The 15,602-nt window shown below is 44.9% G+C and overlaps 1 protein-coding gene across 1 annotated transcript; it reads left to right on the top strand.

The window, feature by feature from the left end:
• Nucleotides 1-2,837: 2,837 nt before the first annotated feature.
• Nucleotides 2,838-14,583, top strand: LOC144687985 (protein PML-like). The gene is made up of 6 exons (XM_078554645.1): nucleotides 2,838-2,939; nucleotides 3,687-4,183; nucleotides 6,634-7,211; nucleotides 8,444-8,517; nucleotides 11,026-11,260; nucleotides 14,425-14,583. The coding sequence occupies exons 1-6, from the start codon at nucleotides 2,838-2,840 to the stop codon at nucleotides 14,466-14,468; spliced, it is 1,530 nt and encodes a 509-aa protein (XP_078410771.1). The 3' UTR covers nucleotides 14,469-14,583.
• The last annotated feature ends 1,019 nt before the right edge of the window (nucleotides 14,584-15,602 follow it).

The raw sequence follows: 15,602 nt of genomic DNA, 5'->3' as shown, positions 1-15,602 counted from the left end.
CCAATCAGCAGCCAGCTTTCTGTACAGTCACAGAGCCCTACCCCTCAGCTCGTTTCACCAAGCTAAGTTTCATTTCTCAAGGTTGCAGCATACGGAGTGAGGAACACTTACAGGAACTGTCAGCCACTAATCCAACGGCAAGTATTCCCAGCTAAGTGGCACTTTGGGTGGACTGGGCACCGCTTCAGAGATCAGTGCAGTTTTTAAAATGCAGAAGGATTGTTGATTGAGAATCCTTTCCTTAGACAAAGACAATTGGGGAGTTTTAAAAATAGGGTTTTTGTTTGGGTGGGATGTTAAAGTGTTAAAAATCTGAATCCTAACTCCCGTCGCTTCTGGATTTAATGGAGCCAGCACAGGGCCCGGCTGAAAAACCACTCACAGGAGGCGGTTTGGCAGTGTATATACTCTAATGAGGCTGCATGTCTCATATGAGGGAAAGTTGAGCAGGTTGGGCCTATATTCATTGGAGTTTAGAAGAATGAGAGGTGATCTTATTGAAACAGATAAGATCCTGAGGGGGCTTGACAGGGTGGATGCTGAAAGGATGTTTCCTCAAGCGGAGGAGTCTAACATTAGGGGGAGCAGTTTCAAAATCAGGGGTTTCCCAATTAAGATGGAGATGAGGAGGAATTTCTTCTCAGAGCTTTGTCAGTCTTTGGAATTCTCTCCTAGTGAGCAGTGGAGGCTTGGTCATTGAATATATTCAAGGCTGAGTTAGATTTTTGATTCACAAGGGAGTCAATGGTAATAGGGGGGGCAGGAAGGAAAGTGGAGTTAAGGCCACATCAAATCAGCCATGATCTTACTGAATGATGGAGCAGGCCCGATGGGCTGAATGGCCTACTCTTGCTCCTATTCCTTATGATTCTTATGTTCTATGTTTTCATATTTAACCAGTATTTAAAACTTAACCATTGCTGGTCAAGTTTTCTGGACCTTGGGAAAGCTGGCAGCTAATGGGAGGCAAGGAAGGCTGGATCGAGGAGGTAAATGCCTTCCCACTTGTCTGCTGGTTCCAGTTCACCTGCTTCACCCAGCCCTTTCAATCAGACACCATTTGAACCTATTGATTAGCCCCGACTCCTGCCTCTGATCAGTCTCTGGCCTCCGATCACCCTGACCCCATCCTCCAGTGCAGTACTGAGGAAGTGCTGCACTGTGGGAGGTGCCGTCTTTCAGATGTGATGTTAAACCGAGGCTCTATCTGCCTACTTGGGCGGGTATAAAAAAATCCCGTGGCGTGCTTTAGAAGAAGAGCAGGGAAATTCTCCCCAATGTCCTGGCCAATATTTATGCCTCAATCAACATCACAGAAAACAGGTTAATTTGGTCACTATCTCACGGCTGTATTTGGGATCTTGCTGTGCACAAATTGGCTGTCATGTTTCCTACATTAAACAGTGGCTGCTTTTCAAACATACTTCATTGTCTTTAAAGATCTTGGTGATGTCCTGAGATTGTTCAAGGTGCAATATAGATGCTAATAGCGCTGGATCAAATCTGGAGCTTCTGATCTCCTGCACTGAGAAACTACCCTGGATGATAGGAGTGTGTCAGGGAGTCACCCTGACATGGCTTCCCCCTATTTTCCTGTTTTACAACCCCCATCTCCAACCCCGTCCCCAGATTTCTGGGAAAATCCAGTCCATCGTGCCAAATTGCCTTCTTCTTGCCTTAGGTTTACTGGTTTTCTATGTAACCTGAGTCAGGCAGACTGAGTTAGACAGATTTTTGATTTACAAGGGAGTCAAAGGTTATGGGGGGGCGGTGGTGGTGGGCAGAAAAGTGGAGTTAAGGCTATAACCAGATCAGCTATGATCTCATCGAATGGCGGAGCAGACTTGACGGTTCAGATGGCCTACTCCTGCTTCTATTTATCATGTTCTACAGGGACGGGCTAGGAGGTTGGGGACTGTAAAATGACAAAGAAAGGTTGGGGGGGTGGGTAGTGTGCCTGTTGTCCTTCTGCCACCATGGCATTTTGTCAGCAGTGCCAAAGGTAGGGGTAGCCTTTCTGCCCAGAGGCCAACTGAACCACTTAAGTGGCCAATTAAGGGCCTCTTCCCTGTTCTGGAATTTTAGCGGTGGCAGGTGAGCCCTCCGCCTCGAGGGGACATTGCTAACAGCAACAATGGTCCCCCTAGCAACGGCGCTGCCTGCCCTCACCGACACACCCAACCCCCAACACCCCCTCCTGACTTGCCGGGACCTGCTTGATCAACCCAGGCACCCCCAAACTCCACTTACCTGGTTGAGAGGGTGCCTTGCTCCATGGCGTCCTCGTCTTCCAGGTGCAGTCCCAGCTGCGGCCATTGCTCCTGGTGACACTGCAGAGACTGCTAAGCCTCTGGCCCTGTGATTGGCTAGCAGCTCCTGGAGGTGGGGCAGCTTTCCTTTAAAGAGACAGCACCTCCAACTAGTGTTGCCAGCTGTGATAGAATGTATTCCTGGAGGTTTCATCACATGACTTGCTCCACACTCCAGCCATTAGTCGGCCAACATATCCATCCTTGTGATGCACTGTCTTCCAATGCCAATTGGAAGCCAAAAAGACTCATTATCCATTTGGCTGATGCTTGACTGTTGGCCATACAACGCCTTTTCCCCATTTAAAATATTTTTTATGTCCAGTAATGAGAAATCTTCAAAGAAAATGACAAAAAAAAATCTCTTTTAATGCCCCACTGATTTTCCTCCAGGGTTGCACACAGCAGTGTCCTGGAGATTGATCTTCAATTCCTGGAGTCTTCAAGCCAGACCTGGAGGGTTGGCAACTGTAGCTCAAATGGTAACTAATTAGTTCCCTGATTTACAATGTGACTAGGGGACCCACCATGGCAGGGTCACACCTGGCTTTCCAGCATGCTCTTGGGACTCCTGCTGTCAGAATAAAATTCAGCTCACTTAGGGGATTAAACAAAAAGAGGCTGAAACAGGTATGGGCTGACACAGAAAGAGGCTGAGACAGAAGGAGACTGATTGTGGAAGGCTGAAACTGCAGGGGGGGTGAAACAGTCAGGGACAGTTGGAGCCCCGGGTTTAACCTATCTAGAAGGACAAGGGCAGCAGACACATGGGAACACCACCCACCTGCAAGTTCTCCTCCAAGCCACACACCACCCTGACCTGGAAATATATCGCTGTTCCTTCACTGTCACTGGGTCAAAATCCTGGAACTCCCTCCCTAACAGCACCATGGGTGTACCTACACCACACGGACTGCAGCAGTTCAAGAAGGCAGCTCACCACAGTCTTCTTCTCAAGGGCAATAAATGCTGGCCTAGCTAATGATGCCCACATCCCATGAAGAATTTTTTAAAAAACAGCCATTATAGTGGAAATAGGGCAGGTTCAGGTCAGGTATTGTACACCCCAGCTGATTTTAAATTCAATTTAGAACAGAAAATCAAACAAGCATCAGAACCAAATCCACCCTGTTAATATTGGGGCTTTTAGTGACTGAGATTGTGTAATCGTGAAACAGTGACAGTGTGAAAACTACTGGATCGGGGATGTGGAGATCTGAGACAATAGGAATCTGACTTACCTGGAAACCCCTAAGCCAGCTAATAACACGTTGTCCTATAACTAGATATCAGTCTTAGCATGTGGACCAGCCAGTCACAGACCACTGAGTAATCTCTATACATAAGTTTCTCTTAAGCGGTTACTTTTTGTTTCAGGTCATGGCAACTGGATCAGAAGTGAGAGTCGAGGAATATTTTCAATGTTTGATTTGCAACCAGCCAGTCACTAAACCCAAGCTGCTCCGATGCCTTCACACCTTTTGTGAAGATTGCCTACAGAAAGAATGTCACGAGAAATGTGTCAAATGTCCCCTGTGTGAGATGATGACCAATGGAGATCCTGTTTCCTTACAGGACAACATACTTGTGGCAAACTTACAAAGCAAAGTGAAAAAGCAGCAGCAAATCCTAACAAGCAATGAGCTGCGCTGTGTCTCCTGTGAGGACAGTGTTGCGCCTGAGTTCATGTGCCTGGAGTGTGATAAGCTCCTGTGTACAAAGTGCCTCAATATACATCAGGTGCTAATGACAGATCATAAGAAGCATGTTCAGACCTTGGGGACATTGAAGAAGTTGGATTCTGATGAATTCTTGAAGATCCTTAGAAGACAAAAGCATCTTTTTTGCAGTACTCACGACGATCAGCAACTCAGGTAATGTTGCCTCCCGAAGGATGGCCTCACTGTTTCCTTTAAAGGTTTTATTATCTTCCCCCCACTTATGTCTCATTGAACTATTACCTCATCAACCATGAGAGAAAGGGCTACAAGAACACTGGAGAGGTGTTGAATAGAAAGCAGCTGTGTCCCACACAATGGAGTTAGAGGAAAAGTCTAAAATAGCCAATCTGATAATCACCAAATGGACCCATCAACAGGGAATGTGGGTGATAGGGGGTCAGTCTGATCCTCACTCGGAGAATGTGGGTTATAGGGGGTCAGTATGACCCTCACTCGGAGAATGTGGGTTATAGGGGGTCAGTCTGACCCTCATTCAGAGAATGTGGGTGATAGGGGCTCAGTCTGACCCTCACTCGGACAGTGTGGGTGATAGGGAGTCAGTCTAACCCTCAGTTGGAGGATGTGGGTGTCAGGCAGTCACTCTGACCTACACTCAGTGAATGGATGATTGGGGCTCAGTCTGACCCTCACTGGGAGAATGTGAGTGTTAGGGGTTTAGTTTGACCCTCACTCGGACAGTGTGGGCGTTAAGGGGTCAGTCTGACCTCACTCGGAGAGTGTGGGTGTTATGACACAGCGGATGGTAAATGCTGAGCTGCTCAAATCCCAGAAGGAAACTTGAAATAACTGTCACAACTAATTTTCAATTTGTATGTTTCAAGATGTGGGCTTTGAATTCAATAATAAGACCACTGAGTCTTGTGGTTTTTATAAAACTAAGTTAAACATTTATTAATAAAAGTTTGTAAGCACATACATATATCTACAAATTACTAGTTTAATAACTTCTAAATCCCCTAATTAATTTAACTCCCAGTTACACTTTCATTAAGGCAACAGTAAGACACATAGGGCAGAATTTAGCCTTTTCAGGCGGACTCGGCCGGTGTGGGTGGAGGCAGTCGGGAAGCCGACCGCTGCCCACGATCGGGGCCAGACCGCAGTTAAGGCCTACCCAGCATGAAACATGAGTGCCAGTGCTCAGCACTGCCTGTGCGGGCGCAGGGGGAGTGCGAGCGCGAACTTCACGCATGCGCGCGAGTGTGCACTTGCAAATCTCCCTGAGGCACAGAGAGATGAACATTTTTCCAAATATAAAATAAAGATTTCAAAAATGTAACAAAACATGTTTCCTTATGCAACTCTGTCACTTAAGCAGGGACATGTTAAAAATGAAATGTAAAATTTTTAATTTCATTTTTAGTTGCTGTTGGAAATCTCATCCTGCCTGTGCCTGAGGTTTCCTGAAAAGTGGAAAGGCTGCTTGATCTTTTTGCCTGTCTGCCAACCGTAAGGTTGGATGGGCAGCGAAGAATTTCTTTTAAGTACCTTTTTAATGGACTTAATAGGCCTTTTAATTGTCGGTGGGCACGCTGCTGACTCTGGCGTGTACTTGCCGACTGAAATATCGCGTGACTGCACGTTGACTTTGGACGCTTGCCTGAAGTCAACGTGTGTCATTTTATGCTCGAGCGAGTTGGGCGCAAGCCCACCCGCTGAGGTAGAAATTTTGCCCATAGATTTTAAAAGACCCAGGCAAAGTAAATGATACCCTGAACAGTCGAATTCAAAGTGAGTTCTCTTGACTTCAGTCCCTGAAGACAGTAGTTCGAGGCATAGATGCTGAAGGTTTTTCGCACTTGTTGAATCTTAGACTGCCTACCCTTACACACAGCCATCGCTCCTTTATACATATTTTCCCCATTGAATGCAAATTCCCATTGTTTCATTATATCTTCGGATTTTATCTTTCTGATAATAAAAATCTCTCACAGAACTAAGTTTTACCAGTAATCTTTGGGAAAAATAAACACTTTTTCTAAACTTCACTTGGCTAGGTGACACATTTCACTCCTTCTTTTGAAAACAATCCAGTCTGGTTTATTTAAAAATGCAAAGTTCCCTTTACCCCTATGTTTCTAAACTTCTCCATGTTTACCTAATTAACATTTCAAACCTAAATTCTCTTCTTATATCAAAGCACCCAGACTAGCTGCCTCTAATTCAATTAAGTCTCACACACACAGACACACACACATGTAGAAACTATTACTCTATTTTACAATAACTTCCAATAACATTATGAGAATTATTATATCTTCCTGACAGTGGGTGTTAGGGGGTCAATCTGACCCTCGGGGAACGTGAATTCCTGTGAATGTCTGTCTGTAACTTTGCTTGCAGAATTATCATTAGACAAAGTCAGGTCTATCAGTTCTTTTGAGAATATGGATGGTTCAGGGCTATTCTACCCGCAGCTGAGGGAATGTGCCTGGCAGAGGGTGTAGCAGACAGTCATTGAGGGAACATGTGTGATGAAGAGGACACTAAAGCCAGGGATGGTGCTAGCAGATAAACACTGAATATATCTTCTGTTTGGATGCAATTGTCTGAACGGCTTTTTAATTCTACTTTCCATTTAGTCTCTACTGCACCACCTGCTCGGTGTGGTTGTGTGTCCTGTGTTTGGTGCTGGAACATAAGGACCATAACTGCTGTGGCATCAGGAAGCAGATCGCCACACAGAAGAATGAGCTGCGAGAGATGGTGGGTGCAGTACAAGAGAATGAAGCAAAGTTCAGCAAAACGCAGGGGGACCTGGAGATGCTTGTAGACAAACTGAACAGTGGCAAGTATAATGTGGAGGAACTGATCAGAGCAAGAGTTACTGCTGCCATTGAAAAGGTGAAAGAGGAGGAAGGCAGGCTACTGAATGAGCTGAAGGAACTTCACTCAGCCAGAATCCAGAAGCTGCAGGAAGGTTTGACAAAAACAGAGAATGTGCTAAAAAGAATGTCTGTGAGCAAAAGCCTGGTGTCCCAGTTGCTTCGCTATGCCACAGAGCAGGAGGTCTTGGAGCTGCAAGGAACAATTAAATCAGCACTCAGCAGCCTCCGGGAAGAGAAGCCCCTGAATGTACAAATGCAGAACGCGGTGATAGATTTTCAGGAGTGTTGGGTTTATCCAGAGAAAATGCTGGGCAGCCTGATCATCACAAAGTGTGAGTAATATCCAGAACTTCCCGCGTGCCTCCTGTTCCCTTTCAATGGAAATTCATTAAAAGCAATAATTGCCTTGAACTCAGTGTTTGCTGAGGTCACTGGTCCAAAACAGTGTGAGACTGTGGCTTTGAGTCTCCACATCCATGTCATTAACAGGAACAGTCAGTAAAAGGGTCCCTTAGTCCATATGTCCTTAGCATCAACCAACAGCCAGTCATGACTGAGCCTTGTGCCCCTTTGAGGAGCATTTACTGGACCCACAATCTGTGCAGCTCCCAGTAACTGACCCAGACTGCCCCCCTGTCCATCCCAGTAACTGACCCAGACTGCTCCCCCTGTCCATCCCAGTAACTGACCCAGACTCCTCCCCCTGTCCATCCCAGTAACTGACCCAGACTGCTCCCCCTGTCCATCCCAGTAACTGACCCAGACTCCTCCCCCTGTCCATCCCAGTAACTGACCCAGACTGCTCCCCCTGTCCATCCCAGTAACTGACCCAGACTGCACCCCTGTCCATCCCAGTAACTGACCCAGACTGCTCCCCCTGTCCATCCCAGTAACTGACCCAGACTGCACCCCTGTCCATCCCAGTAACTGACCCAGACTGTCCCCCTGTCCATCCCAGTAACTGACCCAGACTGCCCCCCTGTCCATCCCAGTAACTGACCCAGACTGTCCCCCTGTCCATCCCAGTAACTGACCCAGACTGCCCCCCCGTCCATCCCAGTAACTGACCCAGACTGCACCCCTGTCCATCCCAGTAACTGACCCAGACTGCCCCCCTGTCCATCCCAGTAACTGACCCAGACTGCCCCCCTCCAGTTTTCACCCCCCTGTCCATCACAGTAAATGAGCCAGACACCCACCTTGTACAGGGGTGAGCAGGGTCACTGTGTAACCACTCTCCTATCCTCCATCGTATTTGGTTATCAGTTCCAATGACAGCACAGACCCTCGAGATTATGGTATCTGTTGGTGAAAAAATCTCTTCGTGATAAATTGAGAAGAGTATCGATCTGTGTATACTTTCAGAATGTATAACTGTTAGGTAAGGATCTTTGTGTTGCCTATGTTTGCATGGTTCCACTTTGTGCTTTAGTTTGGTAACGTGGCCCACTCCAAGAATGTTTTGAATGAATGATGTAATTAAATGGATATTAATCAGTTCAATGACGTATTCGGCCTGGTTGTTTATATCATTGATCCATCTGTTTAAATGATTCCTTTACAGTGAGACCAGAAGCAGTTCCAGATGGAAAGTCGAGATTGCCTGGATTCGATACTCCTGTATTGTATGGGAAAGAGGTGAAGATATATCATTATTATAGACTATAAGGACTTAAAGTATTTTGTTATTTTGCAATATGATCTCATAGAATGGAATTAAGAGTAGGAAAATTGGTAATTGCCTCTAACTTTACGTCTATCAGCAGCAAGCAGGGAAGATGGTGGCATACTGGTAATGTCACTAGACTAGAAATCCAGAGCCCCAGGCTGATGCTGTGGGGACATGGGTTCAAATCCCACTATGGCAGCTGGTGGAATTTAAATTCAGTGAATAATAATGATGACCACGAAATTATCATCATTTGTCATAATCACCCATCTTGTTCACTAATGCCCTTTAGGGAAGGAAATCTACTATCCTTACCTGGCCTGGCCTCCAGACCCACAGTAATGTGGTTGACTCTTAACTGCCCTCTCTGAAATGATTGAGTAAGATGTTCAGTTCAAGGGCAATTAAGGATGGGCAACAAATGCCAGTGATGTCCATATCCATGAAAGAATAAAACAATACTGATGGGGCAGTGTCAATGTCAGGATTCTCCAAATTGACCAAATTCAAAGTGTGGTCAGACTGATAAAGCTCCCTACTTCAGTCACCCAATCCCAATCCTTACTGAAGAGGACACCCAGTGAAGAAAAACAAAATATTTTTTCAGCTTCCCTTTCCTTACACAACCCTAACCCTATCTCCTCCTCCAATGCACTTTGACCTGGAAATGCTTCCCTGTTGCTGATGGAAGAAAATGCTGGTTCTCCATGGCTGGCTGTCTGAAAACTGAAATTCTGGCCCACAATCTTGTGCTCCCAGCAATTCATCCATAAATGTGCTGATCTCAACGACAATTACAGCTTGCATTTATATAGTAAAAATGTTCCAAGTTGCTTCACAGGAGTGTTATTAGGGTCTGACCGAGCCACATAAAGAGATCGCAAGGCAGGTGACATAAAGCTTGGTCAAAGAGGTAGCTTCTAAAGAGCCTCTTAAAGAAGGAGAGAGAGTTAGAGAGGTGAGAAGTTTAAGGAAGGAATTCTAGAGCTTAGCATCGAGGCAGCTGAAGGCGTAACTGCCAGTGGTGGAGCAATTAAAATCGGGACGTGCAACACTCAGAATTAGAGAAACGCAGGGATCCCATGGGTTGTAGGACGAGAGGAGAATATATAGATGTGGAAAGCAAGTCTGTGGAGGGATTTGAAAACAAGGATGAGAATTTTAAATTTTAAAAATGAGGTTTTGCCAGACTTGAAACCGATGTAGGTCAATGAGCACAAGGTCACCAGGGGAGCAATCTTCCTCCTCCCATTCCATTCTTGCAACATGATTTGTAGCACAGTTTAGTTATAATGAATAAGGTACTGCTGATGTATTGTTTGCAGCAATTGCATTCTTGCCCTGGCAATACGGTTATCATGGGGATGATTAAAACTTGCTGAAATTGGCGTAAGAGGACTCAAAATGATGTTAGCAGCTTTACCGCCTTATTAACACCAATGCTAGGTCCGTGTCACTTTTACTAGGTTGAACTGTTGGGTGGCCTTATATTTTGCCTGCTTTAGGGATAGGCTGTTTTTAATATGTAAAACAGTGTGTACCATCTACAAGATACACTGCAGCAACTCACAAGGCTCCTTCAACAGCAGCTTCCAAACCCGTGACCACTACCTCCCACAAGGAAACGGGCAGCGGATCCATGGGAGCACCACCACCTGGAAGTTCCCCTCCAAGCCACTCACCATTGTGACTTGGAAATATATCGCCATTCCTTCACTGTCGCTGGGTCAAAATCCTGGAACCCCCTCCCTAACAGCATTGTGGGTGTACCTACACCACATGGACTGCACTGGTTCAAGAAGGCAGCTCACCACCACCTTCTCAAGGGCAACTAGGTATGGGCAATAAATGCTGGCCTAGCCAGTGACGCCCACATCCCATGAAAGATTAAAAACAAAAGGGTCCTTTGAGGTACAGAGGACCCTAATTACCAAAAAAGAACTCTAATTACCATCTTAGAACAGACCAAGATGGAGTCTGTGCTAAGAGACTTTTCTGTCCTCCCACTATTTCTTTTCCTGGCCTTATCCATCATCCACTCCTCTTCCCTATCCCAACAAAGGCACCAAAGTAACCCTATAGGAATTAATTACCTTCCCCATCCTCCCTCTCTGTCCCTTTAACCCCCCTCTGCCTTTCCCCCTTTCTCCTCTGCCTTTCTACCCCAACCTCTCTTCTCGCTTCCTCGTAGATCCCCTCTTCTCCCCCTTTCTTCCTGCCCTGCTCTTTGCCATCATTCCTCTGGAACTTCCCTACTTATTCCCAACTTCTCATTTTCAACTTGTGTTCCCAGGGTTTTGAAACCGTCACCACGGCAAACAATTTGTAAATTTTAAGTTGCATTTGACTTAGGGTGTGACATGATAAATGGGGAATGTGCGAGGCAGAGCCTGGCTGTAATACGGGGTCTGGGAAAGTTGTTGATTCGCATGAATGCTCTGTCCATAACATGCCTAAATAACCACCCATTTCTTCAGGATATGGAGCACACTGCTCAAAAAAGCGGTGACAAAAGGAAACGGGATGCAGATACAGAAACACAACCCCCTATAAAACAGTGTGTGAAAGAGGAGACAGGTAAGAGTGTAGAGGGAACTTCCAGCACTTCTTCCAACTATGGGGTCCACAGCCCAACCCCCCGCATAGAAAGTGTCACTTCGTATGCCGAGGATGATGAAAAGCAAAAGTCGCCCTTTGTCCTAGATACGGTAGGTAAGCTGACATTCTTTATTTTTTCAGAAACACTTTAACACTGTCAATAAAGTCATTCCACATTTCTTTCCTCCAATCTTATTTACCTTCGGGTGAATTTGTTTTACATTTTTCACGTAATTAAGAGCTTACATTTATAGCTCTTCATGTCATCAGGATGTTTCGAAACACCACACAGCCAGTGAATTAGGTTTGATGAGTAAGCATTGTTGTTATTTGAGTGAGAGCCGATTTTTGCATGGCACGATTCCACAAATAGCAAGTGAAATTAGTAATCAGTTGTGTTGCTTTGGTTGGTGTTGGTTGAGAGATAGCTGTTGGCCAGGGTCCTGGAGAACTCCTTGCTCATGATAGAATCGTGTCGTGGAATCCACTTACATCCACTGAACGAACAGATACCAGACAGCTTAATGTCTCATCCAGAAATTGGTACCTCTGACAACGTGCTGACCTAAATTATGTGCTGAACTTCTGGAATGCATTTTGAACCCATAACCTGCTGACCCAAGCAAGAGTTCGTCCACTGAGCCAAGCTGACATGATGAGCAAAGCAAAACAAAATACTGCGGATGCTGGAGATCTGAAGTAAGAACAGAAAATGCCAGGAAAACTCAGCAGGTCTGGCAGCATCTGTGGAGAGAGAAACGAGACTTAACATTTCACGTACAATGTGATTCTCCTTCAGAACTGAAGAGAGGTAGGAATGTGATGGGTTTTATGCTGTTGCAAAAGCGGACAGAAGAATGCAAGGATAGGTTAGAGGGTAGGGGAGATTAAATGTCAAAGATGCCACTTAACCAAAGACAAAGGGAGTGGTAAATATAGTATTAAAGAAACAAAGGATTGGTCCAGAGTAGGTGTGAATAGCAGAATAAAGGTCAACGTTGTCTGAAAGCAAAATAGTAGAATGTACTAATAGCAGAATAATGGTCAGTGCTATCTGAAAGCAAAAACATAAGAACAAGATACAGACTGGCTCTACAGGGGGAAAAAAATCAAAATAGCCACGATGAACTACTGAGTGTGCCAGCTTGTGTCAGCTGGTAGCACTCCAAGTTAGAAGTTTGTGTGTTCAAGCCCCTTTCCAGTAGTTGAGTGCATTACCTATGCAGTGCCTGAGGGTGTGCTGCAGTCCGAGAATATAATTTTTCAGATTGGATGTTAAATCGAGCGTTCATCGGCCTGTCAGGTGGAAGTAAGGAGTCCCCATGTCATTATGTGATGAAGAGCAGGGAATTCTCTCTGTGTGCTGGCCAAAATTCGTTCCTCAACCAACAAGACCAATCACAGATCCCCTAATCGTTCAGCTGACTTGTTGCTTGTGGGACCCTGTTAGCTGCAAATTGATATGTTTGTCTGCAAAGCAACAATGCCAGTACCTCGTTTGTGAAGTGTTTTGGGAAGTTGGAGGATGTGAAATGGGCTAGATAAATTCCACTTCTTTCTTTCAATGTAAAATTCTAATGCTGGGGAAAGAGCAATTCTTTTCCACTCAGTATTAACATTGAGCACACCAGCTGAAAAGCAAGTGAGTTTTAAAGGTTCATCATCATCATTGTCATTGGCATTCCCTCATGGTGAGAGTGATTCTTCCTTGTGGATGGTTGGGTGGAAATGCAATGTCAGTGTTGGCTGTGGCTTGGCAGATGGCTTAGGGGCCCTATTTTACCCTTGCAGGCACTCCCACAGTGAAGGTTCATTCAGTGATCTCAGCTAAAAGAACTGATGGAACCACTCAGCAAGAGCTGGCTGAGTGATGAGGAGCTGCTTTCATTAGATGTTACGAGACCACCGACCACTTCATGGATTTCCTCTGAATAAGTTGTCTGTGCAATCCTTGCTCAGAGAATGTGATGAAGGGAGAATATCAGGAGACAAGCAGCTCTTCAAAGGCTGCCTTTCAAATTAAAAAGAAGCAAATCTGGGGGTAAAAATTATGTTAAATTTTTTAAAGAGGCAAAAAATGACTCTGCCTTGGAGCAAAGGCAATCAGGGAGGGAGATAATTCTAAACCCTAAACACTGGGGTCTCAAGTAGTGTACTGAATGGTTTACTCCTTCCTGTCCTTTATACACAGCCATCATCTCCCTCTCTAGTTCTCTGAACAAAGACAGATCTGATCCACAGCACCACAGGTAGGGCAAGGAATCCACCCCACCTGGAAAAGCCCTGTGCCATTGGCACCAACCTGATCCACACCAGCCATCTAGCCAACTGAGCCAACCAGCCCCTGGTTGCTTTACATGCATGTTGTAGTCTGGAGCTATGGATAGTTATGGTAGAGGCTCCTATTTTCTTTTTATCACATGGCTGACCAAAAATCTCTCCCACTCTTACCACTTGCCATTAGTATATGTCGGAAGAATTTATAAATTGATACTCAACCTATTTGGCCACATAGTGAAACTTCCTTGGCCTTCAAATCCTGGGGTGGGACTTGAACTAGGAGCTTCTGACTCAGAGGCAGGGACATGATTCATTGCACCACAAGACCTCCTTATATGCAATAAGACTTTAATTTACACATTGTCCCCTCACATTGATAACTGTAAAGTGTTTTACACATCATTTCCATTTTGAAATGCAAAGTTGTTATGTAGTATTTAATATGATCATTTATTTTCCGTGACATTACTTCATGCGAATTATAAATCAGCTGCAAATTTTTGACATGACATGATGAAATCTGAAAGATATTACCAGTTTTGGCAGATACCAGATACTGGGCCTCGATTTTAACACAACTGATGGGCAGGTTAAAATATTGGAGTCGTGTAATAAAACCTCAACCTGCAGCATTCTCAGCCAGTGTATGCCAAGACCTCCTCCATCCCGATTGCTATTGTGTCCTGAGTCTTGTCCAGCTCCCCCAACACCCGTCCCCCACCCCCCTGCCCGACTGCTGGGGACCATCCCCATGGCTTCCCAGCCTCAGCTTCCTACCACTAAATTCATACTACATATTTACTTAAATAAGGCCCAGCTGTTAAAAATTGGCAGGGCTGCCATGTCCTTGCTTTGGGTTGCTCTTCATTGTCGGGCTCCCTGTCACCCTTGCCATCTCCCCACTTCGCTGTGTGTATCCACTTGGAATTTTGTGTTGTATTTGAGTTCCCATTCATGCACAATGTTCAACTTTGACCTTTCCTTCCTTCCTTTTTCAGTGGAGCTGATACAAATAGATTCAGAAGATTCCAACTGTGATTAGTCGAAGGTGAATGTCCTGATGCGGAGTGCACCTACGAAGATTGGAGCAGAGGCACAGACAGCAGCTTTCTTCAGCAACTAATGCAAACATTTGTGATATTTGTTATGACCCGGAATGCACTGCCTGAAAGGGAGATGTAAGCAGATTCAAAAGACAATTGGATGTGTATCTGGAAAGAAAAAAAGTGCAAGGCTATAGACAAAGAGCAGGGTAGTGGGACTAAATGGGAAACTCTAAATTGGAATGGCCTCCTGTGCTGTGAGATTCTGTGGCTCTGTGATTGTCTCTGAAGCACAGTTGTAAATGGCTACAGAAAACAAGAGGATGTCAGACTGCTGCTCTCGAAACATGATAATGTTATCCATTTATACTAATAATGAATAATCCCTATTATTATTGGACTCGAAATGTTGACTCTGTTTCTCTCCCACAGATGCTGTCAGACCAGCTGAGTTCTTCCAGCACTTTATGTTTTTATCTCAGATCTCCAGTTCCACAATATTTTGCTTTTATTTTAATGGATAATCCCTCGTTTGGATACAGGCAAATTATATCAGGATCACAAATTCAAGCTTTACTTCCATCCTGTGTATGACACAGGAGATACTCAGACCAAGGATTCTCCCAATTGGCTGCCCTAACTGCGGCAGCAGGTTGGCTGAAACCCTACTTGTGATGTGTAAATGGGATTGCTGGTGATCTTCTGCCAAAGTTAGGGCAGCTAATCGAGAGAAGCTGAGAGGAAACTCCTGATCTCTGTTTGTGTTATATGCTGCACTACAATGTGAGAATGGATAAGTATTTGTAGGTATAGAGAAAACCTCACTGTGAGGGTATATGATTTCTAGTATTAAAATACAACAGTGGGCAGTCCTACCCTCCCCACATTATAAAATGTGTCCCCAGTCAAGTCCTACCCTGCTTATATTGTGAAGAAATAAAGACCAGGTATAGTCCCAGACAAAACCTATTTAGAGAAGTTGGGAAGAGACAGCTACCTGCATCCTCAGATTTACACGTATCTACACAGGTCTCACTTTGAACAGTTTCCCAATTTTGGAGATATGTATTTAGATATTGTCCAGGCTACGTAAACAAATACATTATTTTTAACTTTCCAGCCCATTCCATTGA

This window comes from Cetorhinus maximus, chromosome 12, assembly GCF_964194155.1.
Source record: "Cetorhinus maximus chromosome 12, sCetMax3.hap1.1, whole genome shotgun sequence".
NCBI lineage: Eukaryota > Metazoa > Chordata > Chondrichthyes > Lamniformes > Cetorhinidae > Cetorhinus > Cetorhinus maximus.
This window is presented reverse-complemented; position numbering and strand designations above follow the sequence as displayed.

Coding starts and splice junctions, on each gene's coding strand:
- LOC144687985 (XM_078554645.1), top strand. CDS start 2,838: ATGGCAGGGTCACACCTGGCTTTCCAGCATGCTCTTGGGACTCCTGCT. Junction 2,940..3,686: donor ACAAAAAGAGGCTGAAACAG/GTATGGGCTGAC, acceptor TTTTTGTTTCAG/GTCATGGCAACTGGATCAGA. Junction 11,261..14,424: donor CTTTGTCCTAGATACGGTAG/GTAAGCTGACAT, acceptor TTCCTTTTTCAG/TGGAGCTGATACAAATAGAT.